The sequence below is a fragment of the Caretta caretta genome, chromosome 2 (genome assembly GCF_965140235.1).
Source record: "Caretta caretta isolate rCarCar2 chromosome 2, rCarCar1.hap1, whole genome shotgun sequence".
Lineage (NCBI taxonomy): Eukaryota > Metazoa > Chordata > Testudines > Cheloniidae > Caretta > Caretta caretta.
In genome coordinates, this window is record NC_134207.1 from 143,977,957 (window position 1) to 144,004,425 (window position 26,469).

Consider the following 26,469-nt stretch of genomic DNA (forward strand, 5'->3'; position numbering starts at 1 on the left):
AAATTCTGCACGCACAACGTTAATTTCTGCAAAATTCTGCATTGCACAGTGGCACAGAACTCCCCCAGGAGTAAGGCACTTTTCTAATTGATTTCATTCTTTGCAGGTCTAACACTGATGCCTGTCTGACGTTGAGGGAATAAAGGCTCCTCTCCTCACTGGAAGCATGAGGTTTTGGAAAGAATAGCAGTGAGTGAGTAGATAGACATGTGAAACTTGGAAATTACCTTAGAGATGGAATTTCGGGGGGAGGTGCAGGAAAATCTCCTTATGAAATATAATTATGATGAATTGACCATGAACACTCCCAGTTCACTCATCCTTCTGGCTGATGTGGTGGCGATGAGGAAGGTGACCTTCATGACAGATGGGACATCAAGCATGTTACCAGTGGTTCATATGGTGGGCTGGTAAGCACTGAAAGTACAAGATTGAGGTCCCATTGTGGTGTTGGCTTCACTACTGTTAGGATGATCCTAGAGAGACCCTTCAGGAATCTGATTGTTATTGGGTGAATAAAACTAGAATAGTCCTGTCCCGGAAGACAGAAGGCACTGATTGCTGTTAGGTGGACCCACCATGAACTAATGGAAAGTCTTGACATCTTGATGGTGAGGAGGTAGTCTAAGAGAGCAGGAATACCTGCTGTTTCTGTGGATAACTGTTATTTTGCACTCAGGTAGAGAAATGCCTCGATTTAACTAAACAGCATTTTCTGGTGGAATCTTTTCTGATGTGATAGAAAATAGTTTGAACGGCCTCCGAAAATGAATGTTGTAGATCTGACACCCATCCAAGTACCAGGCTGTGAGATCAAGAACATCTGGGTTGGGATGTCTCATCTTGCCATTTTCCTGAGTTAGCAGATCTGGGAAGGGTCAGATGCTGATAAAAGGATGGGTTGACATTCATAGGAGATTCAGAAACTAGAAGTGTCTGGGCCAATTGAGTGCGATGAGAATGACTCTGAAATCAGATTTTGTTGTGATTATTTTTTTTTTTGCAGAACATGTGGTAGCAGTGGGATGGGGAAAAGGCATACCTCGAGTGGTCTGTTCAGGATAGCAGAAGAGCATCTCCCACGGAGTCCCAACTTAGTGTTGCTCTGAAGCAGTACAGATTGAAGTTGTTCACCTGGAAGGAGAACAGGTCCCAGGATGGTGTTCCCCGCTGAGTGAAGATTTCGTTCAGGACTGAACTGTGTATCACCAACTCATGGTCTGTGAAGAAATATCTTCTGCAATTGTCTGCTAGAGACTTTTGCACACCTGGAAGTTATGCTGCCAACACTGGGATATAGTTCTGGATAAACAAGTTCCTTAAGTGGACTGCCTCTACATATGAAGAAGAGATTTTTCTCCTTGTTTGTTTATATCGAAGACAGTCATCATGTTGTCTGACATTACCTGGATGTCTGGACCACACAAGCGGGAGGAATCCATTGGAGGCCACTTGGACTGCCCCTAGTTCTAGGAGATTAATATGCATCATGTCCTCCTGAGAAGACTACATGCCTTGTGCCATGTGACTGCCCATGTGTGCTCCCCATCCTATGAGTCTGTGATTATGGTCATGTTGGGTGTGGGCAGAATGAAAGGGACTATAGCACACAACTTCTCTAGATTCATCCACCATACAAAAGAAGCTGTGACCTTGGTGGGGATAGTTACCTTGGTATTCATGTTTTCTCTGTTTGATGAGTAAACAGACTGAAGCCAGGTCTGTAGAAAACAGAGGTGAAACCTGCGAACACCATTAGATAGATACACATGGCCATGTGGCCTAACAAGGAAAGACAGACTTTGTGCTTCAAGGTCTGACGGTGACATTTTTTGCCAGGCTGTTCATGGACTGGAATTTGCCCATAAGGAGGTAGGCCTTTGCTGAGGTGGAGTCTAGGGTTGCTCCTACTAAGTCTATGAGTTTTGTAGGAATCATAGGAGACTTCCCCCCGTTTACATAGATTCCCAAGGATGCCACAAAGTAAAGCAAAGATAAGAGTGTGTCGTGGCTGGGTCATCATCAACCAAGCCCAGTGTTCACAGCCAGCATGCACAATCATGGAACAGGAGTTGAGAGTTGTCATAGAAGATTAAGGTTGGAAGTCATCTAGTCCAACTCCCTGCTCAAAGCAGGACCAACCCCAAATACATCATCTCAGCCAGGGCTTTGTCAAGCCGGGCCTTAAAAATCTCTGCAGATGGAGATTCCACCACCTTCCTAGGTAACCCATTCCAGTGCTTCACCACCCTCCTTGTGAAATTGTTTTTCCTAATATCCAACCAAGACCTCCCGCACTGCAACTTGAGACCATTGCTCCTTCTTCTGTCATCTGCCGCCACTGAGCCAGTGGCTCCATCATCTGTGGAACACTGCTTCATGTAGTGGAAGGCTGCTACCAAATCCCCCCTCACTCTTCTCTTCTGCAGACTAAATAACCCCAGTTCCCTCAGCCTCTCCTTGGAAGTCATGTGCTCCAGCCCCCTAATCATTTTCGTTGCCCTCTGCTGGACTCTCTGCAATTTGTCCACATCCTTTCTGTAGTGGGGGCCCCAAAACTGGATGCAATACTCCAGATGTGGCCTCACCAGTGCCAAATAGAAGGGAATAATCACTTCCCTCGATCTGCTGACAATGCTCCTGCTAAAGCAGCACAATATGCTGTTAGCCTTCTTGGCAACAAGGGCATACTGGTGACTCATATCCAGCTTCTCATCCACTGTAATCTCCAGATCCTTTTCTGCAGAACTGCCACTTAGCCAGTCGATCCCCAGCCTGTAGCAGTGCATGGGATTCTTCCATCCTAAGTGCAGGACCCTTGTTGAACCTCATCAGATTTCTTTTGGCTTAATCCTCCAAATTGTCTAGGTCACGCTGGACCCTATCCCTGCCCTCCATCATATCTACCTCTCCCACAAGCTTAGTGTCATCTGCAAACTTGCTGAGGTTTCAATCCGTCCCATCATCCACATAATTAATGAAGATGTTGAACAAAACCAGCCCCAGGACTGACTCCTGGGGCACTGCACTTGATACCGGCTTCCAACTAGACATTGAGCCGTTGATCACTACCCACTGAGCCCAATGATCTAGCCAGATTTCTATCCACATTATAGTCCATTCATCCAATCCATACTTCTTTAACTTGCTGGCAAGTATACTGTGGGAGACTGTATCAAAAGATTTGCTAAAGTCAACATATATTGCGTCCACCAATTTCCCCATATCCACAGAGCCAGTTATGACATCATAGAAGGCAATGACGTTGGTCAGGCATGACTTGCCTTTGGTGAATCCATGTTGACTGTTCCTGATCACCTTCCTCTCCTCCAAGTCCTTCAAAATGGTTTCCTTGAGGACCTGCTCCATGATTTTTTCAGGGACTGAGGTGAGCCTGACCAGTCTGTAATAAAGAGGAGGACTATATTTGCCTTTTTCCAATTGTCCGGGACCTTCCCTGATCACCATGAGTTTTCAAAGGTAATGGCCAATGGCTCTGCAATCACATCAGCCAATTCCCTGAGCAACCTCGGATGCATTGCGTTGTGAATGTCCAGCTTTTCTAAACAGTCCTTAACCTGTTCTTTCACCACAGAGGGCTGCTCACCTCCTCCCCATACTGTGCTGCCCAGTGCAGCAGTCTGGGAGCGGACCTTGTCTGTGAAGACCAGGCCAAAAAAAGCATTGAGTACTTCAGCTTTTTTCACATCATCTGTCACTAGGTTCCCTCCCCCATTCAGTAAGGGTCCCACACTGTCCATGACCTTCTTGTTGCTAACATACCTGTAGAAACCCTTCTTGTTACCCTTCACATCCCTTGCTAGCTGTAACTTCAACTGTGCTTTGGCCTTCCTGATTAAACCCCTGCATGCTCGAGCAATATATTTATACTCCTCCCTAGACATCTGTCCAAGTTTCCACTTCTTGCAAGCATCCTTTTTGTGTTTAAGCTCACCAAAGATTTCTCTCTTAAGCCAAGCTGGTCGCCTGCCATATTTGCTATTCTTTCTGCATATCGGGATGGTTTGTTCTTGCGCCCTCAATAAGGCTTCTTTAAAATACAGCCAGCTCTCCTGGACTCCTTTCCCCCTCATATTAGCCTCCCAGGGGATCCTGCCCATCAGTTCCCTGATGGAGTCAAAGTCATAAGGCATACAGTCCAGAGCAGGGTGGATCCCAGTTGCATGGACAACTTCCTGTTCCTGTGCTGTGTTTATATAGAAGCTGTGAACCAATCAGGACCCCCAACATTCTGTCAATCAGGTTCCAGGATTGAAGTCATCTGTTGAGGTTCAGCTTCTGCCCTAGCAACTGTTTGCAGGTACCTAGCTGGAGCTTACTAGCTCTTAAGCGTCCTGTTCACTGGCGTTCAAGACCTGCGGTCCCTTACAGACTGCTGACTGAACTTCCTAGCTGGCGATACCTGTTCGGAGTCAACTGTCCAGGTACAGGAAGACAGCATAGCTCCTTCATCTCATCTGATCCACCACCACTGAGAAGACCTTCTTGAAGACTCGTGGTGCTGTTACCAGTGAGAATGAAAGTACTCTGAACAGGTAGTGCTTTTGTCCTACCAGAAATCTAGAGAACCTTCTATATGTCCAGATGAAAATAAACATTTTTCATATTGAGAGCTGCGAACCACTTACCTTTCTCTGGGGAGGGAATTATGGATGCCAATATAACCATGCAGAATATTCATTTGCAAATAAAAATATTCCATTGACATACATTGAGAATGGGTCTCCATCCTCCTTTTTTCTTTGGGACTATGAAATATTGGGAGTAGAACCATTCCCCTTGATGTTGAGGTGGCATTCACTCTATACCCCCTCACTGGAGGAGAGAATTCACCTCCTGACAGAGGATCACCTAATAAGAGTGGTCCCTGAAGAAGGGCTGAAAAGGAGGTTTGTATGGCGGAAAGGAAAGAAACTCGATGGAGCTAGAGTGGAGGATATCCAAGACCCAGTTGTCTATTTTTTGCCCTCCAGTTGTGGGTGAAATATGCTAGGTGCCACAAGAAGTTCAGGGGAGGAGCACAGGGGATGGCATCACCAATGGCATGCTGTTCTTGAGTATCCTGTCATAAGTAATCGCTAGTTGGTGGATGAGTTTGAGCAGATAATGCCAGAATGGAGGAGGCTGCATACCTCAGTCTTTGTACCTTCTGGTGTTTGTGTAGCAGTTCTTTTGGATGGTGGTGACAGAAAGATTGCGGGGGAGGCTTTGGCTTATACACTTGTTTACAGTGTTTCCTCTTCAGAGCTGGGACCCAAATGCCCAGGGAGCAGAGGATTGTCTTGGTGTCTCATCAGTCTTCTTGTTAAAGTGGTTGGACTCCTCAAAGGGCAAGTCCTTTTTTGTACTCCAGAAGCCTGTGCTCACTGTGTGGAGAATTTTTGTTGTTGTTGCAGCACTACATTTGATGTGTATAAATTATAAAATTTCATATTACATTAGGGTTACCAGCACAATTTCTAACATTCACCTACACACACTGCATAGGGAAATGTGGCCAAATATGAAAATGAGAGCTGATAAACAAATATTGTAGAATGAAACTTGATAGCTCACGTTGACAAAAAAGATAGAAATGGTACACCCTACATAGCCCATTGCAAAGTCAGTCAACAGGAAATGATCACCCATCTCAGGAACAAATGTGTTAATAGTCTATATAAAACAGCCTGGCTTAAAACATTTGAAGTCACCACCATACAGATGAATGTGATTATATAATCATAAGATTTAGGCCAAAATTTTCTAACCTAAGTGCCCAAAGTATGTTCTTACATCCACATTTTGGCTCCTATATCAGATTGGCCTTAATGTCAGAGGTGCTGAGGTCTACTGTTTTGTCTAGTCTAAGTATTTGTAAAAGTATCTAGAGGTGTCTACATAGATGATTTAAATAAATGTAAATAAATATGTACTTTGCAATCATAACATATCCTTTATCTTGTGTTGATTTCTGTATTATATAATTTCATTTTAAATCACCATAGATGTCTACTACTCTACCAGTAATAGATCTGATGTCATTTACATAAATTGGTATAACATGGAAGTGACAAAGAAGCAATTATAATTTGTAGAATTAGCCTTCCTGCTTTTAACTCCCAGGTAAAATCAGATTAAAAAATTTAGGGCTGTTCTCTAACTCTAAAGATTACTTTTTGTCAACACCCTGAATATTTAAAAAAGTGAATCTCTGACTCAATAATAAGATCAGGATCATTATATTTTTCCTTATTATAATATTATCAGTGTTACAGAATTAATTTTAAATCTGGATTCTTACCTAGAGGGAAATTATCTATAAATGCATCAGGGCAATCTATGCTTAATGATGTAACAACATGCATTTGTGTACAAATATGGACTACACAAATTTCCAAAAATTCTTTATGATCATTGACAAACATACAACCTTGAATGTGATAAATAATAGTGACTTTTATAAATAAAACTGATCTTCATTATTATTTCTGGTGTTGTGCATCTGTAAACAGCATCCTGTGCACAGAGCAGGGATTAACAAAAGTTTGGGATTATTTTGCAATGGCTGGGAGGATTTTTGTTGATGAAGATGTAATTTATTTAAGAATAGGAAGAGGACATGACATTATTAAAGGGGACAATGCTTCCTTTTTCATTTCCTTCTCTTTGTTTGGAATCACAAGTATTCATGTATTTCAAGACACCTGGCTATAAAAAAACCCAAACCATTGAATAAACTGTGCATCAAATGAGGAAGCTTTGGAGCTTGATTGATCTGAATTACATGACCACTGATAGCTAAGGGAGTTTAATCTAAAAAGACAGGCATTCTCAAATGTAGTACAGCAATTCTGTTTGCTTCTGTTTCCCTATTTTAACTTTCCTTTGCTGAACCAGCATGTGCAGAGTTACCTACTGAGAATTCAATTATTCTGTGAACTAACCCATTAGCTGATTTGTATGCAAAACAAGATTCACCATATCACAGCTCTGGAACAGAAAAGGCATGGTTTCAAATTTTTGGATCATACAGGGGTTACCAAAGGCCTGAGTCACCTATTAATTTAATCTTATACAAGAGGAGTGGGGGGGTTAGAGGATGACAATTGTTTTTAAAATGCCATTTACTCAAAATGCAAAGTGCAAGTGAATGAATAGCTTCCAGAAAGAAGCAAGGAGGTTTTTGTTTTGTTTGTTAAAGAACAAAACTTTACCAAAAAGCACACTGACTACAGAATCACATTTCTGCTTGCAAGACCCTATTATACTTCCATTAGCTCTATTTAGCACTCCATTCTGTGTTTAAAACGCCCACCATTTAGTCTGAAATTGCTCATCTTTGGCTTTAGGCTAAAGATGATTTTGTGAGAGTGTTAGGGCTAGCTAGCTTGTTCAGTTGTAGGGCTCTGACAATGTTTCATTGTTAATATTTTAAAATGTATCTATTTAGCTCTGTATTAACTCAAAAGGAGTTGGAGCTGAAGACTTGCAATTTTCACATAAAATCAGGGTTTAGTACACAATTGTATTGTGTATTAACACTACTTTCATGCTTGTTGCCTTCTTGTGCTCCAGAATCTAGGCTTTCATGTAATCTTTATTAACTATTTCACTGCTCATCAAACCATGTAAGACAGGAGATGGAGGATCATATTAAGAATGTCTACAAAATCTACTGTAAGTGACAGCTTGTTTTGACACCACAAGTCTTGGGAGATATTGCCAATTTCCTCCCCCCACTCACACCCACAGCTGCAGAACCAGCAGGGTAAGTGAGCCCCATGATGGGGCATCAAACTTGTGCAAGAGTGACAACCCCCATCCTGAACCTTCAGTGCAGACTTTTACTACTTGGGAAACAGAATTAATTACATTAGGTCCCCTGATCCTGCTCTCATTGAAGTCAACTGCTAAACTTCCATTGTCTACAATAGTACAGGATCAGGTCCTAAATTGTCAGCAGAAGACTATTATCCTATGTGAACAAGCCACTAGAGAAAGGTGCATAAAACACTGAAAAAATGGGTGACCTATAAAACTAGCCCCATTTTACAGACAACATAGCCAACAAAGATATAGCAGATTCTTGCTATGAAGCAGTGTGCCATAGTAGATGGGGTTTGGGTCTTTCATAGTAGAGAACTGTGCTCCCTTCCCAGCTGGTGTGACCTTTCACTGGGGTTTTAGATATTTATTAATCATAAGAGTTGTAAAGAGTACAGAATCACACCAATCAATAGAAGAGTTGATTCTAGAACTCATGAGTTCCTGCTTTCAAGTTATTATTAATTTGTACCTGCAACTGCTCCACTGGGTGATTGTGCTGCTCCACGTGGTCCCTCCAGAAAGAAGGACGGACTGCTGGAGTCATGTGTTGGTTCAGGAAGGTGGTCAAAGGAAACAGCTTAGCTTTCTTCCCCTTGCCTCCCCTCCACCATTAGAGCTGCTCTGGTGGCTGAGCAGAGTCTCTGCTCCTGTGGTTTCCTAGAACAGTGTGTACCACAGGGGCCGAGCCTTAGAATATTCAGGCTTTTTGGCATGGTGCCAAAATCAAGTAGTGACAATTCCAGCCACAGCAGGAAAATGATAATTTACAAAAGTTTTTACTTAGTCATATCTGAAAAGAATTTCATGGGATGAACAAAACATAGCTCTCTAACCCCAGAGCATTTTCCCTGTCAGATATCAAAGCCCTGCTGCAAACAATTGAGCTTGTCAAAAAAAGGTTGCAAAACTATTTTATAATGGAAAGTATTAGGCAACCTAAATATTGTCAGGAACCAAGGCCTGCAGCAGAGCTAGTCTCCAGGCTGCCTCACCCTACAGCTGTCCTGCAGCAGGCTGTTTGATTAGCTCTGCTACCTGACTGGCTGCAGAGGCCAACAGGCTGTCTCTTAAGCCAGCAGCAGCTCACTGGCTTCTCAACGCTCATGCTCACCACTATGTCTGTTCATGTGCTACCTTGTTCCTGCTACTCTTGCCTTGCACCCAGCCTAGCCTCTGTCCTGTCCCTACCTTGAGGTCCATCCTGCCCCGGCCTGATACCTTCAATTCCTGCCCTCCCATTTGATCCTTGGCTCTGGCTCCTGACTATGGACTCCAGCTTCACCAACGGCTCTAGTATATGGATTCTGCCTTCCGGTTTGACCCTTGGCTTTGGCTCCTGACTGTTGACTATGGCTCTGACACCGGCCATTAGGCCTGCTGCCTGCTCTGACCACCAGGCTAGACCACCATGTCCCGGTCGGCTGACAAATACAGGGTTTGCTGACAGCTCCCCCTTTAATATTCTGATATTTTGTGCCAATGACACTTCTTATTTGAATATCACCTACAACCTCTATTGATGCAGAGCTTTTATAAGATGTAGGTCAATAGAAAGTGTTGAGTTACAGCAGTCTGTGGCTGCGTATCTTCTTCAGAATAAGAGATGAGTGCAATTCCTTTGAATGTCTGGTTCTATGTCTGACTGATGGCACTGAGGGTTGCTGAACTTCTCCATGCTTCTCCTTATCTCTTCTTGGCTTTGCAAGGAAATCCACCAGTTGCTTGGTACCACTGGTTGGTTTCCTTTCAATTGTACTATAACACTCTGCCTCATGACGTGTGATGCAAAGAAATATATTTGTAGTTTCACTGGATCTAGAAATCCAGTAAGTTTTCACTGGGCGCTATATTCTCACCTACCAAATGAGGTGGTGCTTTAGAAGCTGGCAGCTGATTTAGACACATATTGAGGTGCACTTCTCTACCAGTATTCAATGGTATTCTCACTGGTGGAATTAAAATGTGGTTACTTTTGCCTCCACTCTACATGAACTAGCAGTTTCAGTTCAAACAGTCCCTTCTTCTCAAGTCAAATGACCTGTCTCTGAATATGACAACAGATACTGAGGTATAAGTAGAAGCAGCACAAAAGGCATTTAATGAATTACCAGTGTTAGTTTCTATAGTGTCTTTCATACATGTCCATAAAGTCTAGCAATATTCTCATCACACAAGCAATACTGCGGTGAAGGCAGGTAAATTCAACACAATACCCATGACCACAAACATTCAGCACTGTTACAGCATTGCAAGAATTGTAATAAACTGGAACTTTCTGCAAGAGTAGGAGTACTTGTGGCACCTTAGAGACTAACCAATTTATTTGAGCATGAGCTTTCGTGAGCTACAGCTCACTTAGAATCATAGAATCATAGAATATCAGGGTTGGAAGGGACCCCTGAAGGTCATCTAGTCCAACCCCCTGCTCAAAGCAGGACCAATTCCCAACTTCATCGGATGCATACCGTGGAAACTGCAGCAGACTTTATATACACATAGAGATCATGAAACAATACCTCCTCCCACCCCACTGTCCTGCTGGTAATAGCTTATCTAAAGTGATCATCAAGTTGGGCCATTTCCAGCACAAATCCAGGTTTTCTCACCCCCCACCCCCCCACACACAAACTCACTCTCCTGCTGGTAATAGCCCATCCAAAGTGACAACTCTCTACACAATGTGCATGATAATCAAGTTGGGCCATTTCCTGCACAAATCCAGGTTCTCTCACCCCCTCACCCCTCTCCAAAAACACACACACACAAACTCACTATCCTGCTGGTAATAGCTCATCCAAAGTGACCACTCTCCCTACAATGTGCATGGTAATCAAGGTGGGCCATGTCCAGCACAAATCCAGGCTTTCTCACCCCCCCCCCCTTCTTTTTTCCCAGGGACACACACACACACACACAAACTCACTCTCCTGCTGGCAATAGCTCATCCAAACTGACCACTCTCCAAGTTTAAATCCAAGTTTAACCAGAACGTCTGGGGGGGGGGGGGGTAGGAAAAAACAAGGGGAATAGGCTACCTTGCATAATGACTTAGCCACTCCCAGTCTCTATTTAAGCCTAAATTAATAGTATCCAATTTGCAAATGAATTCCAATTCAGCAGTTTCTCGCTGGAGTCTGGATTTGAAGTTTTTTTGTTTTAAGATAGCAACCTTCATGTCTGTGATTGCGTGACCAGAGAGATTGAAGTGTTCTCCGACTGGTTTATGAATGTTATAATTCTTGACATCTGATTTGTGTCCATTTATTCTTTTACGTAGAGACTGTCCAGTTTGACCAATGTAAATGGCAGAGGGGCATTGCTGGCACATGATGGCATATATCACATTGGTGGATGTGCAGGTGAACAAGCCTCTGATAGTGTGGCTGATGTTATTAGGCCCTGTGATGGTGTAAAAGAATAAATGGACACAAATCAGATGTCAAGAATTATAACATTCATAAACCAGTTGGAGAACACTTCAATCTCTCTGGTCACCCAATCACAATCAATTGGTAAACTCTGGCAAGTAAGGCCTCATTGTCATGGAATCTATCCTGGCCCCTACAAGCTCTATCGTCTGTGATGAGATAAGAAACAATTTCTCCCTGTTCACCAGGAAGTCCAGTGGAATGAAGAGCGAGAGGGTGCAGCTGGGGCTTGTCAGTGTTTCCTTATGTGATCTGCCCTAATCAGACAGTTGCCTAGACACGGTAAAACATAGATTCCTTTCTTTTTTAGGTTTGCCACCACCATGCAAGGCATTTCATAAGGACTCTCATTGCAGTGGAGAGTCTATTTTGTACTGGTAATGAATTGGCCCCACTGTAAATCTCAGGTACTTTCTGTGGACCAGGTGGATGGCAATGTGCAAGTATTTGTCCTGTATGTCAAGCCACAAACCAGTCCTGAGCCACAAGAGATGAAATGATGGCTGCAAGTATTATCATCCTGAATCTGAGGCAGCATATATACTCGTGCAGTCTCCTGAGATCTAGGACAGGAAGAATAATAACCCTTTTTTTCTTCAGAATAAGGAAATGTTAGGAGTAGAAGCCTATTTCCCTGCATTCTTGCAGCAGCTGCTCTATCGTCCCCTAACAAGGCCACTTCTTGTTGTAATAGGCTGTCAAGGAAGGATCCCTGTAAAGTGATGAGGAAAGATAGTGTGGAGAGGGCAAGGAATGAATATGGATGGGGAGCCATAAGCAATGATGTCTAACACGCATTTATCATCTGTAATCTTTACCACGTGTCATGGAAAGTGGTGAGGTGATTTCCAAATGTCTGCTCTGGGTACATGCATGTGTGAGTGCAACAGACAGAGATTTAAAAGACCAAAACTAAACTTTATTTCTAACTGCTTACAATTTAATTAAAATAAGGATTTAAGGTTTAATTTCCTCCTACTGCCTACACCCTGTCTGATGTTTTAATGCTCAGTAGTGAACTGTCACGTCCTAATCAGAGGATGATGATTTTGGGAAAGAAGAAGCAATATTGTAAAAGCAAAAACATGAACTCATGGGGAAAATTCTTTTTTTCATGCAAATACAAATGATACATTATCTGGTTTAGGCATTAAGTGAGCTTTTATGTATTCATTTTTAGTATTAGTTTACCAGAATATTTTTCAAACTTTTCCATTCATCGTTAACAGTTTCAACATCTCAGCAATTTAGAGTGAGATACCTTCATTTTGGATTCATTTTAAGGTAGTCCATGAAGTCTTTTCATCCTACACAGATGATATGTTTCAATGAGACATTTAAAATCCCACTCAATGATTTGAAATCTCTTTCATGTAAATCTGTTTTAGCTTGAGAGATCTGTTTCTAAGCCCATTATTACATTGTCTCCTTTTCAAAGAAGGTATTTGAGAGAGCCCACTGAATGTCACTATCTCTATGCACTTCCTCCCCTCTATACTGTAACAATTTCTCAAAATATTTTTTCTGTGTCTCATAATGCAAAGCATCAGCAAGAAGGGTAATTATGCTAACTACTTGTCAATGTCAAAATCTAACATAGCTTTAAAGATTGATTACCCCTGCTAATTGTCAGCAAGGGTGTATCAGTGAGACAAATATTTTTTATAAAAGGGTATTTGAAATGCATATGCTGCAGCAAAGTTTCATATGTTAGAAGGTCAGGGTAATTTCACATTTCATTTTATATTTATTAATGAGAGGGAAAGCAAAGATGGAACAAACACATATGAACAGGTAGGAATCCTGTATTCTGAATGATACCTTTAACCACAGATGACATACTGTGTCCATGAAACTAAAATCCACTGTTAACATAACCATGACTGACAAAGAGCAAAATATGCTAATAAGATACTTGAGAAGGATGCCATCAATGCTGCCATCAATTTCTGGGCCCAAGGGGCTATAATAAGTACACCCATTCCCATTGCACAGCTTCATTTCTCTCCCCTCTCCTCCCCCTTTCACCCTTTACTGTTAAGAATGTTCAGGATTCCAGAGTCCACACTGTAAAACCTGATGGACCCCATGAGGATCAAAGATGTAGAAGATTATGGAGGTGAACAATATGCAAAGGAGTCTAAGTCAAGATTTTTTTTCACCCATGAGCCGAAGATTTTCGGTTAGTTAGATTTTCTCTGCTCACTCTACATTTCAGAATGGATAGTTGACTTTTTTCAGGTAAATCTAAAGCAACTTCAAAACTGGGGGCACCATGAAAGCATTATACAACTTAATTCAAATTTATAGGGACTTTAAAAGTCCATCCAATCTTACAAGATATTAAGAAGATGAGGATATTCTTATTACAATTACATTGATAATGGAGGATCTGCTCTCACAGAGGGCATATTACATACAGAGGAATCAGAAGAAAACTGAGTCTCCAGGACACCTTAGGTGTATTGCCTGTTAGAATATAGATATTCAGGCCTGTCTGCAAAGGCCTATACTCTAAGTTTCAGGTTTATTCTTATCACTTAGCTAGTTATAGAGGTATAAAAGAAAGAATCAAAATCACTGTCTGACGGTGTAAGGTCCTTCTCTTACTGTGACAGTCTGAGGCCCTGTTCTTAGGCTAAGGCCTTTGGCTAAGCAGCAGAGGCAGCCATAAGCTGGGAAGCGACCGGTCACATCCTCACATTCCAAACTAGTCACATTGAAAGAAGGTGCTATTGGGCTGTTAGGAATACAGTCCTGTCCTGATAATGCCTATCGCCTCCAGAGAAAGGGAAGTGCCTAGAAGATGTAAAAGGAAACTTAGTTTGACAGTATCCTGTCTGGCAAGAACTCACTTATCAATAGCTGGGATGTGAAATCCTCATTTCTGTGTTTGTTCTATCATTGTAGTCCCCATTTCCCCACTGTTTGTCTGTATAATCTCTGTTTGGTTCTGTGATTGTTTCTGTCTGCTGTATAATTAATTTTCCTGGGTGTAAACTAATTAAGGTGGTGGGATATAATTGGTTAAATAATCATGTTACAATATGTTAGGATTGGTTCGTTAAATTTCAGGAAAATGATTGGTTAAGGTATAGCTAAGCAGAACTCAAGTTTTACTATATAGTCTGCAGTCAATCAGGAAATGGGTGTGTGTGTTGGGGGGGGGGAAATGGGAACAGGGAATAGGGGTGGGGAAATTGGAATCATGTTTGGCTAAGGGCAGGAATGGGAACAGGGACACAGGTAAGGCTCTGTTGTGTCAGAGCTGGGAAGGGGGACACTAAGGAAGGAAACTGGAATCATGTTTGCTGGAAGTTCACCCCAATAAACATCTAATTGTTTGCACCTTTGGACTTTGGGTATTGTTGCTCTCTGTTCATGCGAGAAGGACCAGGGTGAAGGAATAAGCCCCCTTACATTGCCACCCCAGCCACTGACTCATCTGAATAATACTTTGTGTTTGGCACTTTACAAACATTACTTAATACAGTCTCACAATACATCTGTTAAGTACATGGATAATTGTGTGTGTGGCATGGAAGAATCTGGATGATCTCTTTCCGTCCTCACCCCATTTTTAAAAAACAGCTGGAATTTTCCAGGTAATACAGAAAAAAGAACAATCCATAAATTGAACTATTTGGCTTGACCCTACCTTTCTGGGCCAAAAGAAATCTGATGAGGTTCAATAAGGATAAGTGCAGGGTCCTGCACTTAGGACGGAAGAACCCACTGCACAGCTACAGACTAGGGACCAAATGGCTAAGCAGCAGTTCTGCGGAAAAGGACCTAGGGGTGACAGTGGACGAGAAGCTGGATACGAGTCAGCAGTGTGCCCTTGTTGCCAAGAAGGCCAATGGCATTTTGGGATGTATAAGTAGGGGCATAGCGAGCAGATCGAGGGACGTGATCGTTCCCCTCTATTCGACATTGGTGAGGCCTCATCTGGAGTACTGTGTCCAGTTTTGGGCCCCACACTTCAAGAAGGATGTGGATAAATTGGAGAGAGTCCAGCGAAGGGGAACAAAAATGATTAGGGGTCTGGAACACATGACTTATGAGGAGAGGCTGAGGGAACTGGGATTGTTTAGTCTGCGGAAGAGAAGAATGAGGGGGGATTTGATAGCTGCTTTCAACTACCTGAGAGGTAGTTCCAGAGAGGATGGTTCTAGACTATTCTCAGTGGTGGAAGAGGACAGGACAAGGAGTAATGGTCTCAAGTTGCAGTGGGGGAGGTTTAGGTTGGATATTAGGAAAAACTTTTTCACTAGGAGGGTGGTGAAACACTGGAATGCGTTGCCTAGGGAGGTGGTGGGATCTCCTTCCTTAGAAGTTTTTAAGGTCAGGCTTGACAAAGCCCTGGCTGGGATGATTTAATTGGGGATGGGTCCTGCTTTTGAGCAGGGGGTTGGACTAGATGACCTCCTGAGGTCCCTTCCAACCCTGATATTCTATGATTCTATGATACTGGAAAGCCTGATCCTGCATTAAATCACAGAATCACAGAAATGCAGGGCTGGAAGGGACCTGAAGAGGCCATCTCATCCAGCCCCCCTACACTGAGACAGTAAACCTAGAACATCCCTGACAGGTGTTTGTCCAACCTGTTCTTAAAAGCCCCCCAGTTGTGGGGATTCTACAACCTCTCTTGAAAGCCTATGTCAATGTTAACTATCTTTACAGTTAGAAATTTTTCCCCTAATATCTAACCTAAATCTCCCTTGCTGCAGATTACACCAATTATTACTTGTCCTACCTCCAGTGGACATGGAGAACAATTGATCACTGACCTCTTTATAGCAGCTCTAAATATATTTGAAGACTGTTACCAGGTTCCCTCTACCCCCAGTCTTCTTTTCTCAGTTCTTTTAACCTTTTCACATATGTTAAATTTTCTAAACCTTTCATCACTTTTGTTCATCTCCTATGGACCCTCCAATTTATCCACATCTTTCTGAAAGTGTGGTGCCCCAAACAGGACACTACTTCAGTTGAGGCCTCACCAGCTAACTAGAAGACAAAAAACCCAAACCAAACAAATATGTGTATACATAATATACAAATTGAGTGCAAAATTTAACTCAAGCTCAACTATGTTGAATAAACTATGTAGCTATATAGGTACATGTATAATACGTATGACTCATGTATTTGACTACATATATTCACTTGCATTTCTCCAGTTATTAATGTGTTCTGGTAATATTTGTCGTTGTCTGAACAACCCAGTGTGTCTTGCCAGTTGAAGTTTTGGGGTGATTTTGCAGAATGCCTGTTCAACTATTTTATTTGGAATAGAAACCAATTTACATTCTCAAAAGCAATTCAAAAGATAAAGCATAGACCAAATACTTTAGCTCTGTATGCTTTCTTAAAAATAAGGGAAAAACCATCACATGATTTATAATATGAATTGCAGTTCAGCATATTTTTCAGTAGCAATTATAAGTTACATATTGTCTATGAATGCAAATTTGATGGGATATCCAAAGCACTTAGAAGCACACGGTTCCTGTACTCTATTCAAGCAAAACGCCCACTGAAGTAAATTAGAATTTTGACTGAGCAAGGAATGCAGGATGAGGCCCTTTAATTGTTATGCTACAAACTTTTTGTTCTAATGTTTTGCCTTGATCAAATTTAATTGGGCATTTTTAAATATTTACCCTCTCCTACTTTTTAATATGTCTCATTTCTATAGCAGCAAAACAGTAACACTAGGCCATTCTAGAATTTAATTTTGCTAATTGAAATGTAACACTGCACAGCAACTTTTGTAACCTCTCAGCAACACAAGTAGCAATAAAAGACAAAAATAAATCAGTCCTTTACTCCTGAGCTAAAAATGTTGCAGACGCAGCTTGCTCAGCCACTGTAGGAGGGAAAAATGCATATTGTTCTGAAGCTACGTATCATTCATCATTTTACCTATCTAGATATTCATACAGCATTCATCATCATGATAAGCAGCAATGGTGGGATTTCAAAGACCTACACTTCTTCCCTTTTCAGGTGGAAGACTAGCAGGTATGACACAGGTAATTTAAGTGTGGGGGAGAGGGAAAAAAAGAAGATCCTTGGGGAGGAAGGGGTAGAGGTGGTGGTGGTCATAGGGAGGATACAAACAATAATGTGTTTATAAGAGGACATCTTTGAAAGCAGTTCTCCAATCCAGTTCAATTTCATCCATGCCACTGACCCATCTCGAGTTACCTATAAAAATGTGGAAAACCAGAATTGTAGGAAGTTATTCCTAGGTTTATATATGAGCCAAAGTTGATCGTTAATAACAGATCTCTTAATTGGCTATACTGCATGTTTATTTCTACTGAAGACAAAAATTAAAATAAAGCCTTAGCTTACTATAACAAAGGCAATAAATTTTCCACCACTGGTCTATAATGATTGACAGAGTACATTAATGAAAGGGTGCTGTTATTACTGATTTACACTTCTACATTTTGTCAGGCTCCCAATATTGAGACTACTGTCAACACAACCCTGACAGGCAATATAGATCAAACACCCAACAAAGAGTTGTAAATTTGCACAGTTGCTTCCTTTCCACCCTCACAACCCCAACCACATTTGCCTGATACCTTCGTGGAAGTTTTGGGAAACCTGAAATTGCTTAGTGGTACCTTCTCAGAGATATTGATATCCTTGAGCAGACAATGCCCACTGAAGGAAACCTCAGGCTAAAACGAGATCTTGTCCTACGTCAATGACTTCTTAAAACACCTTTCTACCCCTTTTGTGCACTACTCTAACCCTTTGTATCTATAGACTTTGCACTCACAAACTCTCTTCCCTGATTCTGATACTAATTAGACGTATCAACCCACTAACTATACAGTATTTAGATGAGAAAACAAAAATGAAAGTAACACATAGAATCATAGGGTTGGCAGGGACCTCAGGAGGTCATCTAGTCCAACCCCCTGCTCAAAGCAGGACCAATCCCCAACTAAATCATCCTAGCCAGGGCTTTGTCAACCCTGACCTTAAAAACTTCAAAGGAAGAAGATTCCACCACCTCCCTAGGTAACCCATTCCAGTGATTCACCACCCTCCTAGTAAAAAAGTTTTTCCTAATATCCAACCTAAACCTCCCCCACTGCAACTTGAGACAATTACTCCTTGTTCTGTCATCTGCTACCACTGAGAACAGTCTAGATTCATCCTCTCTGGAACCCCCTTTCAGTTGAAAGCAGTTGTTTCAGTTGAAAGCAATTGAAAGCAGCTATCAAATCCCCCCTCATTCTTCACTTCTGCAGACTAAACAATCTCAGTTCCCTCAGCCTCTCCTCATAACTCATGTGTTCCAGTCCCCTAATCATTTTTGTTGCTCTCTGCTGGACATTTTCCAATTTTTCCACATCCTTCTTGTAGTGTGGGGCCCAAAACTGGACACAGTATTCCAGATGAGGCCTCACCAATGCCGAATAGAGGGGAATGATCACATCCCTCGATCTGCTGGCAATGCCCCTACTTATACATCCAAAAATACCATTGGCCTTCTTGGCAACAAGGGCACACTGTTGACTCATATCCAGCTTCTAGTCCACTGTAACCCCTAGGTTCTTTTCCGAAGAACTGCTGCCTAGCCACTTGGTCCCTAGTCTGTAGCAGTGCATGGGATTCTTCCATCCTAAGTGCAGGACTCTGCACTTGTCCTTGTTGAATCTCATCAGATTTCTTTTAGCCCAATCCTCTAATTTGTCTAGGTCCCTCTGTATCCTATCCCTACCCTCCAGCATATCTACCACTCCTTCCAGTTTAGTGTCATCTAAAAACTTGCTGAGGGTGCAATTCACGCCATCCTCCAGATCATTAATAAAGATATTGAACAAAACCGGTGCCAGGACCGACCCTTGGGGCACTCCAGTTGATACTGGGTGCCAAGTAGACATCAAGCCATTGATCACTACCCATTGAGCCCGATGATCTAGCCATATTTCTATCCACCTTATAGTCCATTCCTCCAGCCCATACCTCTTTAATTTGCTGGAAAGAATACTGTGGGAGACCATATCAAAAGCTTTGCTAAAGTTAAGGAATAACACGTCCACTGCTTTCCCCTCATCCACAGGGCCAGTTATCTCCTCATAGAAGGCCATCAGGTTGGTCAGGCATGACTTGCCCTTGGTGAATCCATGCTGACCATTCATGATCACTTTCCTCTCCTCCAAGTGCTTCAAAATTGATTCCTTAAGGACATCAAGGACACTGGTCCTTGATACTCAACTTTGGACAGGGAGCACGCAGCACAGCTCAGGAGGGTGAAAGGTTTGGTTCCTCAAACATAAATAAGAGCACCCTAATTCCTATTATAAATTATGCTGGTTGGCGATGGCCCCAAGGAGCCATGATGGCAGCTGGGAACTTCCAGAGCACAGGGAAGACCCATATCCACTTTCCCCAACCACAGAGTGCAGGGAGGGGGGGCTCATCATAGGAGTCACTACACCAGCTCTATACCACTGGAGGATTCCTCTGCCTAGGAGTGACCCTCCTGTGTGTTTGGCTACGGTTGCTTTGCTCCCACAGCATGGCAAAAAACAAGGATAATTCAGTGACAGTCTGGCAGGGCTGGCCTTACCATGAGGAGAACTGAGGCGGCCGCCTCAGGTGCCAGATTGTGGGAGGGAACCACTAGGACCAAAGTGTAGAAAATTGTGTCTGCTCCTGATGCATATGTATTCTCTCTGCTGTAGATGCACAGAGATGCTGGAGAGCTGTGCTGGAGGAAGGAGGGCACAAAAGACATAACAGGCAGGCAGGAGAAAAGGTGAGAGGGAATAACAGAAAGCAGCAAGAACTGCAGGGAGAGAGTGGAGGAGGAGCCTCTTATGTACCTCTCTAGCACCCCCAGAAGCCTGGACTGATTAACACCAGCTTCTCAGGGAACTTCCTGTTTCCTGCTGCTTCCCTGAACCCACTTGAGGAGAACAGGCAGCCAACTGAAGTAGTAGGAGCCAATTAGGCCCTTAAGACACTGATATCTTCCCTCACTCAGGCCCTGCTACCAGCCTGCTTATTTGTCCCCTTCAACTGATTGTTGAGAGTCACTATAGCTGGCACAGAACAGCAGTCATGAGTGAAAGAAGAAAACGCTCCTCTGGGGCAGCATTCAGAAAAAGAAAGAAAGCAAAGGAAGCTTTTCTATCTAAGCAGGAAGGAGCTCTCCTGAGATACAGAGACACAGATGTTCACGGTGAGCCTTCCAGCCCCAGTGAGGATGTGAGTGGTGAGGAGATGCCTGATCTTCCAGTTAGTCAGAGAGCAGGTGACCTGGCAGCTACTGCAGCATCCATATCTCCATCTCAAATGGATATAACCATGCACATTCCTGAAGAAAAGTGTAGATCAGAGAAGAGTGTGGTGGAGGCGCAAGAAACAGCTGCTGCTGAGTTTAGTTCCTTAAGTCTAAATGATCCAGGACTGTGGACCCACTTGAGCGGTAGCTTGTGGGACTTCCTTGTGCTGCATGGGCCACAGCAAGTGAAAAACTTCATGTTCCCCAAAGACAATGAAAATAGAAGTTTTCATCTAACACATTACTGGCATGAAATCCCCAATGGTGACAAAGTGAAAAGGCCATGGCTTATGTACTCAAAAACCCAGAATGCTGCATACTGTTTTTGTTGCAAACTCTTCCAGTCTAATGTTCCAGACACATTGGATTCTACAGGAACAAAGGACTGGAAAAATCTGGCTAGAAAACTGGCATGCCATGAGAAGGCAGGAAATAAACACAGAGCATTTCATAGTGGAAAGAGCTTGAGACGAGACTAAGGTTAAAGGCCACCATAGATGATCAGCATCAAGAGAAGATTGCATCAGAGTCTCTTTGCTGGCAAAATGTTCTGAAAAGGCTCATTGCCACTGTGAGAATGCTTGCTACCCAAAACCTAGCACTGCGTGGCACTTCAGATCAGCTGCATGTGCCAAACAATGGAAACTTCCTTAAAATTGTGGAGCTGATGACTGAGTTCGATGCTGTACTCCAGGAGCATCTAAGAAGAGTCACCACCCAAGAAATGTACACAAACCACTACCTTGGAAAAACAATTCAAAATGAGATCATACAGTTACTGGCAACAAAAGTCAAACAGAAGATTGTGGCAGATCTGAAGTCACCAAGATATTACTCTGGACTGCACACCTGACATCAGCCATACGGAACAAATGATTTTAAAGGTGCATTTTGTAACAACAACAGAACCTAGTGAAAATGTCCCTGCAATGGTGACTGTCAGAGAGCATTTTCTAGAATTTACTGACATTGATGATACTATAGGAGCTGGTATGACAAATGTGCTTCTTAAAAAGCTGGAAGATACGGGAATTGCAATAGCTGACATGAGAGGTCAGGGCTCTGACAATGGTGCCAACATGAGAGGAAAGAACAGAGGAGTGCAGACATGGATTCGAGAGTTAAACCCTCGAGCTTTTTTTGTCTCATGCAGTTCTCATTCATTGAACTTGGTGGTCAGTGATGAAGCATCAGCTTCTAGTGAGGCTGCTGAATTTTTTAATGTAATTCAAAGCATCTGTGTATTTTTCTCTGCATCAACTCATCCATGGCAAATTTTGAAGCAACATCTGGGAACATCCTCTCTGAAACTGAAACCATTGAGTGCCACATGATGGGAAAGCTGAGTGGAGGCGATAAAACCTATCAAACATCAAATTGGTAAGATAGATGATGCCATAGTTGCCATTATGGAGGATAATGCTATGACAGGAACTTTTCGTGGGAGAACAGTGGCAGAGGGAAATGGAATCACCAGAAACATATTGTGACGGGGCAAGGCCAGATGGCTATAGAAAAGTAGTGGGAGACAGATATATTAGCCCCAGGCTAAACAATTCCCTGTTACCAGGATAAATAAATGGCAGCTGCTCCAGGTCAATTAAGACACCTGGGGCCAATTAAGATCTTTCCAGAAGGCAGGGAAGATAACTAGGTTGATTGGGACACCTGAAGCCAATTAGGGGCTGGCTGAAACTAGTTAAAAGCCTCCCAGTTAGTCAGTTGGGTGCATGCATCAGGAGCTGTAGGAGGAAGCCGTGCTGTTGGAGGAACTAAGCAGTACAAACCATATCAGGTGCAAGGAAGGACGCCCTGAGGTAAAGGTGAAGGAGATATTGAGAGGGGGCTGCTGTGGGGAAGTGACCCAGGGAATAGTACACATCCTATTTCCAAAAAGTCAGCTACCATAGCAGATACTATTAGGATCCCTGGGCTGGAGTCTGGAGTAGAGGGCGGACCCGGGCTCCCCCCTCCCCTCCCCGATTAATCACTGAGACAGGGAGACAACAGAGTCTGTGAGAGGGAGGGTGGCTTCTCCTCACCTCCCTTGCTGGCTTATGATGAAAATGGCTCAGTAGGCTGTAACCCTTGCCACTAGAGAGAGAAGGGCTATGTGGAGGGTCACAGTGAGTATCTGCTGCGCTCCCTGGCAGATATTCAAAAGATCGAGGCAGCCGACAAGATTAATTGCAACCGAGATGTGTTCTCTACAAAACTGGGGCAGACGACTGAGACCTGTCACCATATCCCCACGATACCCAGAGCCAAGGTAACATTGAGACCCTACCGAATCCCAGCAGCCAGAAGAGAAGAAATCAAGGCTGAAGTAAAGAAAATGTTAGAATTAGGGGTTATTGAAGAATCTTACAGTCAATGGTCCAGTTCAATCATTCTGGTGCCTAAACCTGATGGTACCACAAGATTCTGTAATGACTTTCATGGACTGAATGAAGTATCCCAATTTGATGCACACCCCATACCATGCATCAGCGAACTGGTTGACCGACTGGCTAGTTCCCAATTTTTGACTACGCTGGATCTAACAAAAGGGTATTGGCAGATTCCCCTGACCAAAGAAACTAAAGAAACGACAACGTTCTCTACCCCGGACGGGCTATTCCAGTATACCATCCTCACTTTTGGGCTACATGGGGCCTCAGCCTCATTCCAGCGCCTCATGGAAAATACATAACTTCAAATTTCTGTGTGGCTTAGTGTTGTGGCATGACATACTGTTTGAAATAAATAAGAGACTCCAAGGTGTTGACCTTGATATATCTGGAGCAATGGAACAACTGAACAAAGCAGTCATACTTACAGTCTTACTGGTCAGATGAGGGATTTCAAAACGTTCTGAAAAGTGCACTGAAGTTGGCAGAGTAATTTCACACTGAAGTTATTTTCGCACCCATTCAAGAATACAAGAGTCTCAGAAGAAGAAGACATTTTGATTACGAGGCACGGATAATCCCATAAGAGACCCCAAACAACAATTCAAAGTTGAATTCTTTAACCAGGTACTAGATTGTGCAATACAGTCAGTTGAAGATGTCAGTGAAGTCAGTTGTGCAATACAGTCAGTTCATGCAGCTCAAGGAACACAGCAGTATATTTGGGATGTTGTATGATATTCCAAATCTCCTCACTATACCTGAAGAAGACCTACACCAGCAATGCAGGGCACTAGAGACAGTGCTGACACATGATGACATGCGCGATATTGATGCGACCGATTTCGGTGATGAACTGAAAGCCCTTTCGAGACACAGTTCAGCAGGATCAACTCCAAAGGCTGTTCTGGAATATATGTGCACAAATAAGATGACCACCCTCCTTCTAAATGCTTTTGTTGCTCTGCGCATACTTCTAACACTTCCTGTAACAGTTGCCAGTGGAGAATGCAGCTTCTCCAAGCTGAAGTTAATAAAAACACATCTATGCGCCACAATGACACAGGAGAGGCTGGTCGGCCTTGCAACCATCTCAACAGAGCATGAGCTGGCCCAGACTGTGGACCTTCAGCAGGTAGCAGTTCAAATCTTTGCAATCAAGAAGGCACGGAAAGCACCACTTTGATTATTCAAACAGATAAAAATGCCAGTGTTTACTATGCAGACAAAAAACGTTACATTTGCTGTTAAGGAGTTTGTTACTTAAAATTTTTGAACAAGGCATTTTAAGTTGTTAGTTCTCCATTATTGGGGTAGGTAGCAGAGCAGTACCATGAGAGGAGTAGAACAGGAAGAAGGCAAAATTGAGACCTTTCAAAGTTTTGGTCCAAGCGAGGGGCTGAAGGTAATGGCTAGTGGGGTTCTGTTATGCCACTAGCCGTCACCTTCAGCCCCCAACTAAAACCTCTCCAGCACATCATCAAGGGTCTGCAACCTATCCTGAAGGACAGCCCATCACTCTCACAGATCTTGGGAGACAGGCCAGTCCTTGCTGGACAGCCACCCAACCTGAAGCAAATACTAACCAGCAACCACGCACCACACAACAAAAACACTAACCCAGGAACCTATACTTGCAACAAAGTCCGTTGCCAACTGTGTCCACATATCTATTCAGGGGACACCATCATAGGGCCTAATCACATCAGCCACACTATCAGAGGCTCGTTCACCTGCACATCTACCAATGTGATATATGCCATCATGTGCCAGCAATGCCCCTCTGCCAAGTACATTGGTCAAACTGGACAGTCTCTACATAAAAGAATAAATGGACACAAATCAGACGTCAAGAATTATAACTTTCAAAAACCAGTTGGAGAACACTTCAATCTCTTTGGTCACTCGATTACAGACCTAAAAGTTGCAATTCTTCGACAAACAGACTTCAAAAACAGACTCCAACGAGAGACTGCTGAATTGGAATTAATTTGCAAACTGGACACCATTAAATTAGGCTTGAATAGAGACTGGGAGTGGATGTGTCATTACACAAAGTAAAACTATTTCCCCATGTTTATTTTTCCCCCCTACTGTTCCTCACACGTTCTTGCAACTGCTGGAAATGGCCCACCTTGATTATAACTACAAAAGGTTTTTTTTTTCTTCTGCTGGTAATAGCTCACCTTACCTGATCACTCTTGTTACAGTGCATATGGTATCACCCATTGTTTCATGTTCTCTGTATATATAAATCTTCCCACTGTATTTTCCACTGAATGCATCCGATGAAGTGAGCTGTAGCTCACGAAAGCTTATGCTCAAATATATTTGTTAACCTCTAAGGTGCCACAAGTACTCCTTTTCTTTTTGCGAATACAGACTAACACGGCTGCTACTCTGAAACTAACTATTGGAACATTCATTTGAACATTCCACTTCTGGCAACAGGGATTACTCAGCCCCTGGTCCCCTTATTTTGAGTTCCTGATCCTTAACAGTTCATAGAAGTCTGAATCTAATGACTTTTAGGGTAAGATGCAGTTTTCCTGTTTAGCATCTGATGAGATATTTTGTGCTTTAAAATTTTGTAACTGTCAGGATGACAGGCACTATGGAAATTGAAAGAAAGAAAGAAAGAAAGAAAGAAAGAAAGAAAGAAAGAAAGAAAGAAAGAAAGAAAGAAAGAAAGAGTCAGCCTTATATTTAGCTATTACAATAAGTGACAGATGCTCTCATTATGAAATTCCCCCAGCTCTTTGTTATCCTACTTGAACCTTAGAACTATGTCACCTGACTCATCTGTACTGTAGCTTGAAATACATTTTTAGGACAATACAGCAAGATTTTAGAGCAGTTCTGTTGGACAGGGAGAACGGATATTTCCCAAAGGCAAAGATCAACATCACATGGCTGATCCAATCAGAAGAAAACAACTGACAAACCTGAATACAGGTTCTATGTATGTAGTGCCTTCACCTTCCATTGCCACAAAATATTTTTCATAAAGTAACTCAAGAGAAAACGCTTAGATGATAACAGAAACAACAAGAAGTCATTTTATATTCAGATTAAAAATGTGACAATCATTAAACAGATTTTGCATGGAGTTTAAAGCAAAGCTTCCAGTGACTTAATCAATAAGCTTTTTGTACTCACAAAGTGGATTATGCTCTGATAAACTGGGGTTTTTGGAAAAGCAACAGAATGGACCAAGGTATGGGAGTAACTTTACCTGCTGCCGCTTCTCAAATTCCAACTTGATGCGGGACTTGATGCAGTTGCAGGTGTCCTGATATGTCTGCTGCAGAGCAAGTTCCATGAGGTGCTTGTGGTATGCTCCTGCCAGGTTTCCACAGATAAAAATGATAGCATTTGCCAATATCTAAGGGGGTAAAAAAAGAACAGGCGAGACAGTGAACTTATTCAAATGAGGTATCAGGAAATAATCACAAGCAGAAGCAAAATAGATTTTTGTAGTTAATGTGTTTTGTTCCTG

The 26,469-nt window shown here is 42.6% G+C and overlaps 1 protein-coding gene across 4 annotated transcripts in view; it reads right to left on the reverse strand.

The window, feature by feature from the left end:
- The window catches only part of ADCY2 (adenylate cyclase 2), a 436,571-nt gene that overhangs the window by 200,688 nt on the left and 209,414 nt on the right, over positions 1–26,469 (reverse strand). For 3 of the 4 annotated variants that reach the window (XM_048839544.2, XM_075125465.1, XM_048839543.2), the window contains one exon: positions 26,206–26,355. The exons of the other annotated variant lie outside the window; for it this stretch is intronic. In XM_048839544.2, the coding sequence (XP_048695501.1) occupies positions 26,206–26,355 (150 nt within the window). The remainder of the gene's footprint in view (positions 1–26,205; positions 26,356–26,469) is intronic. 4 annotated transcript variants of the gene reach the window in all.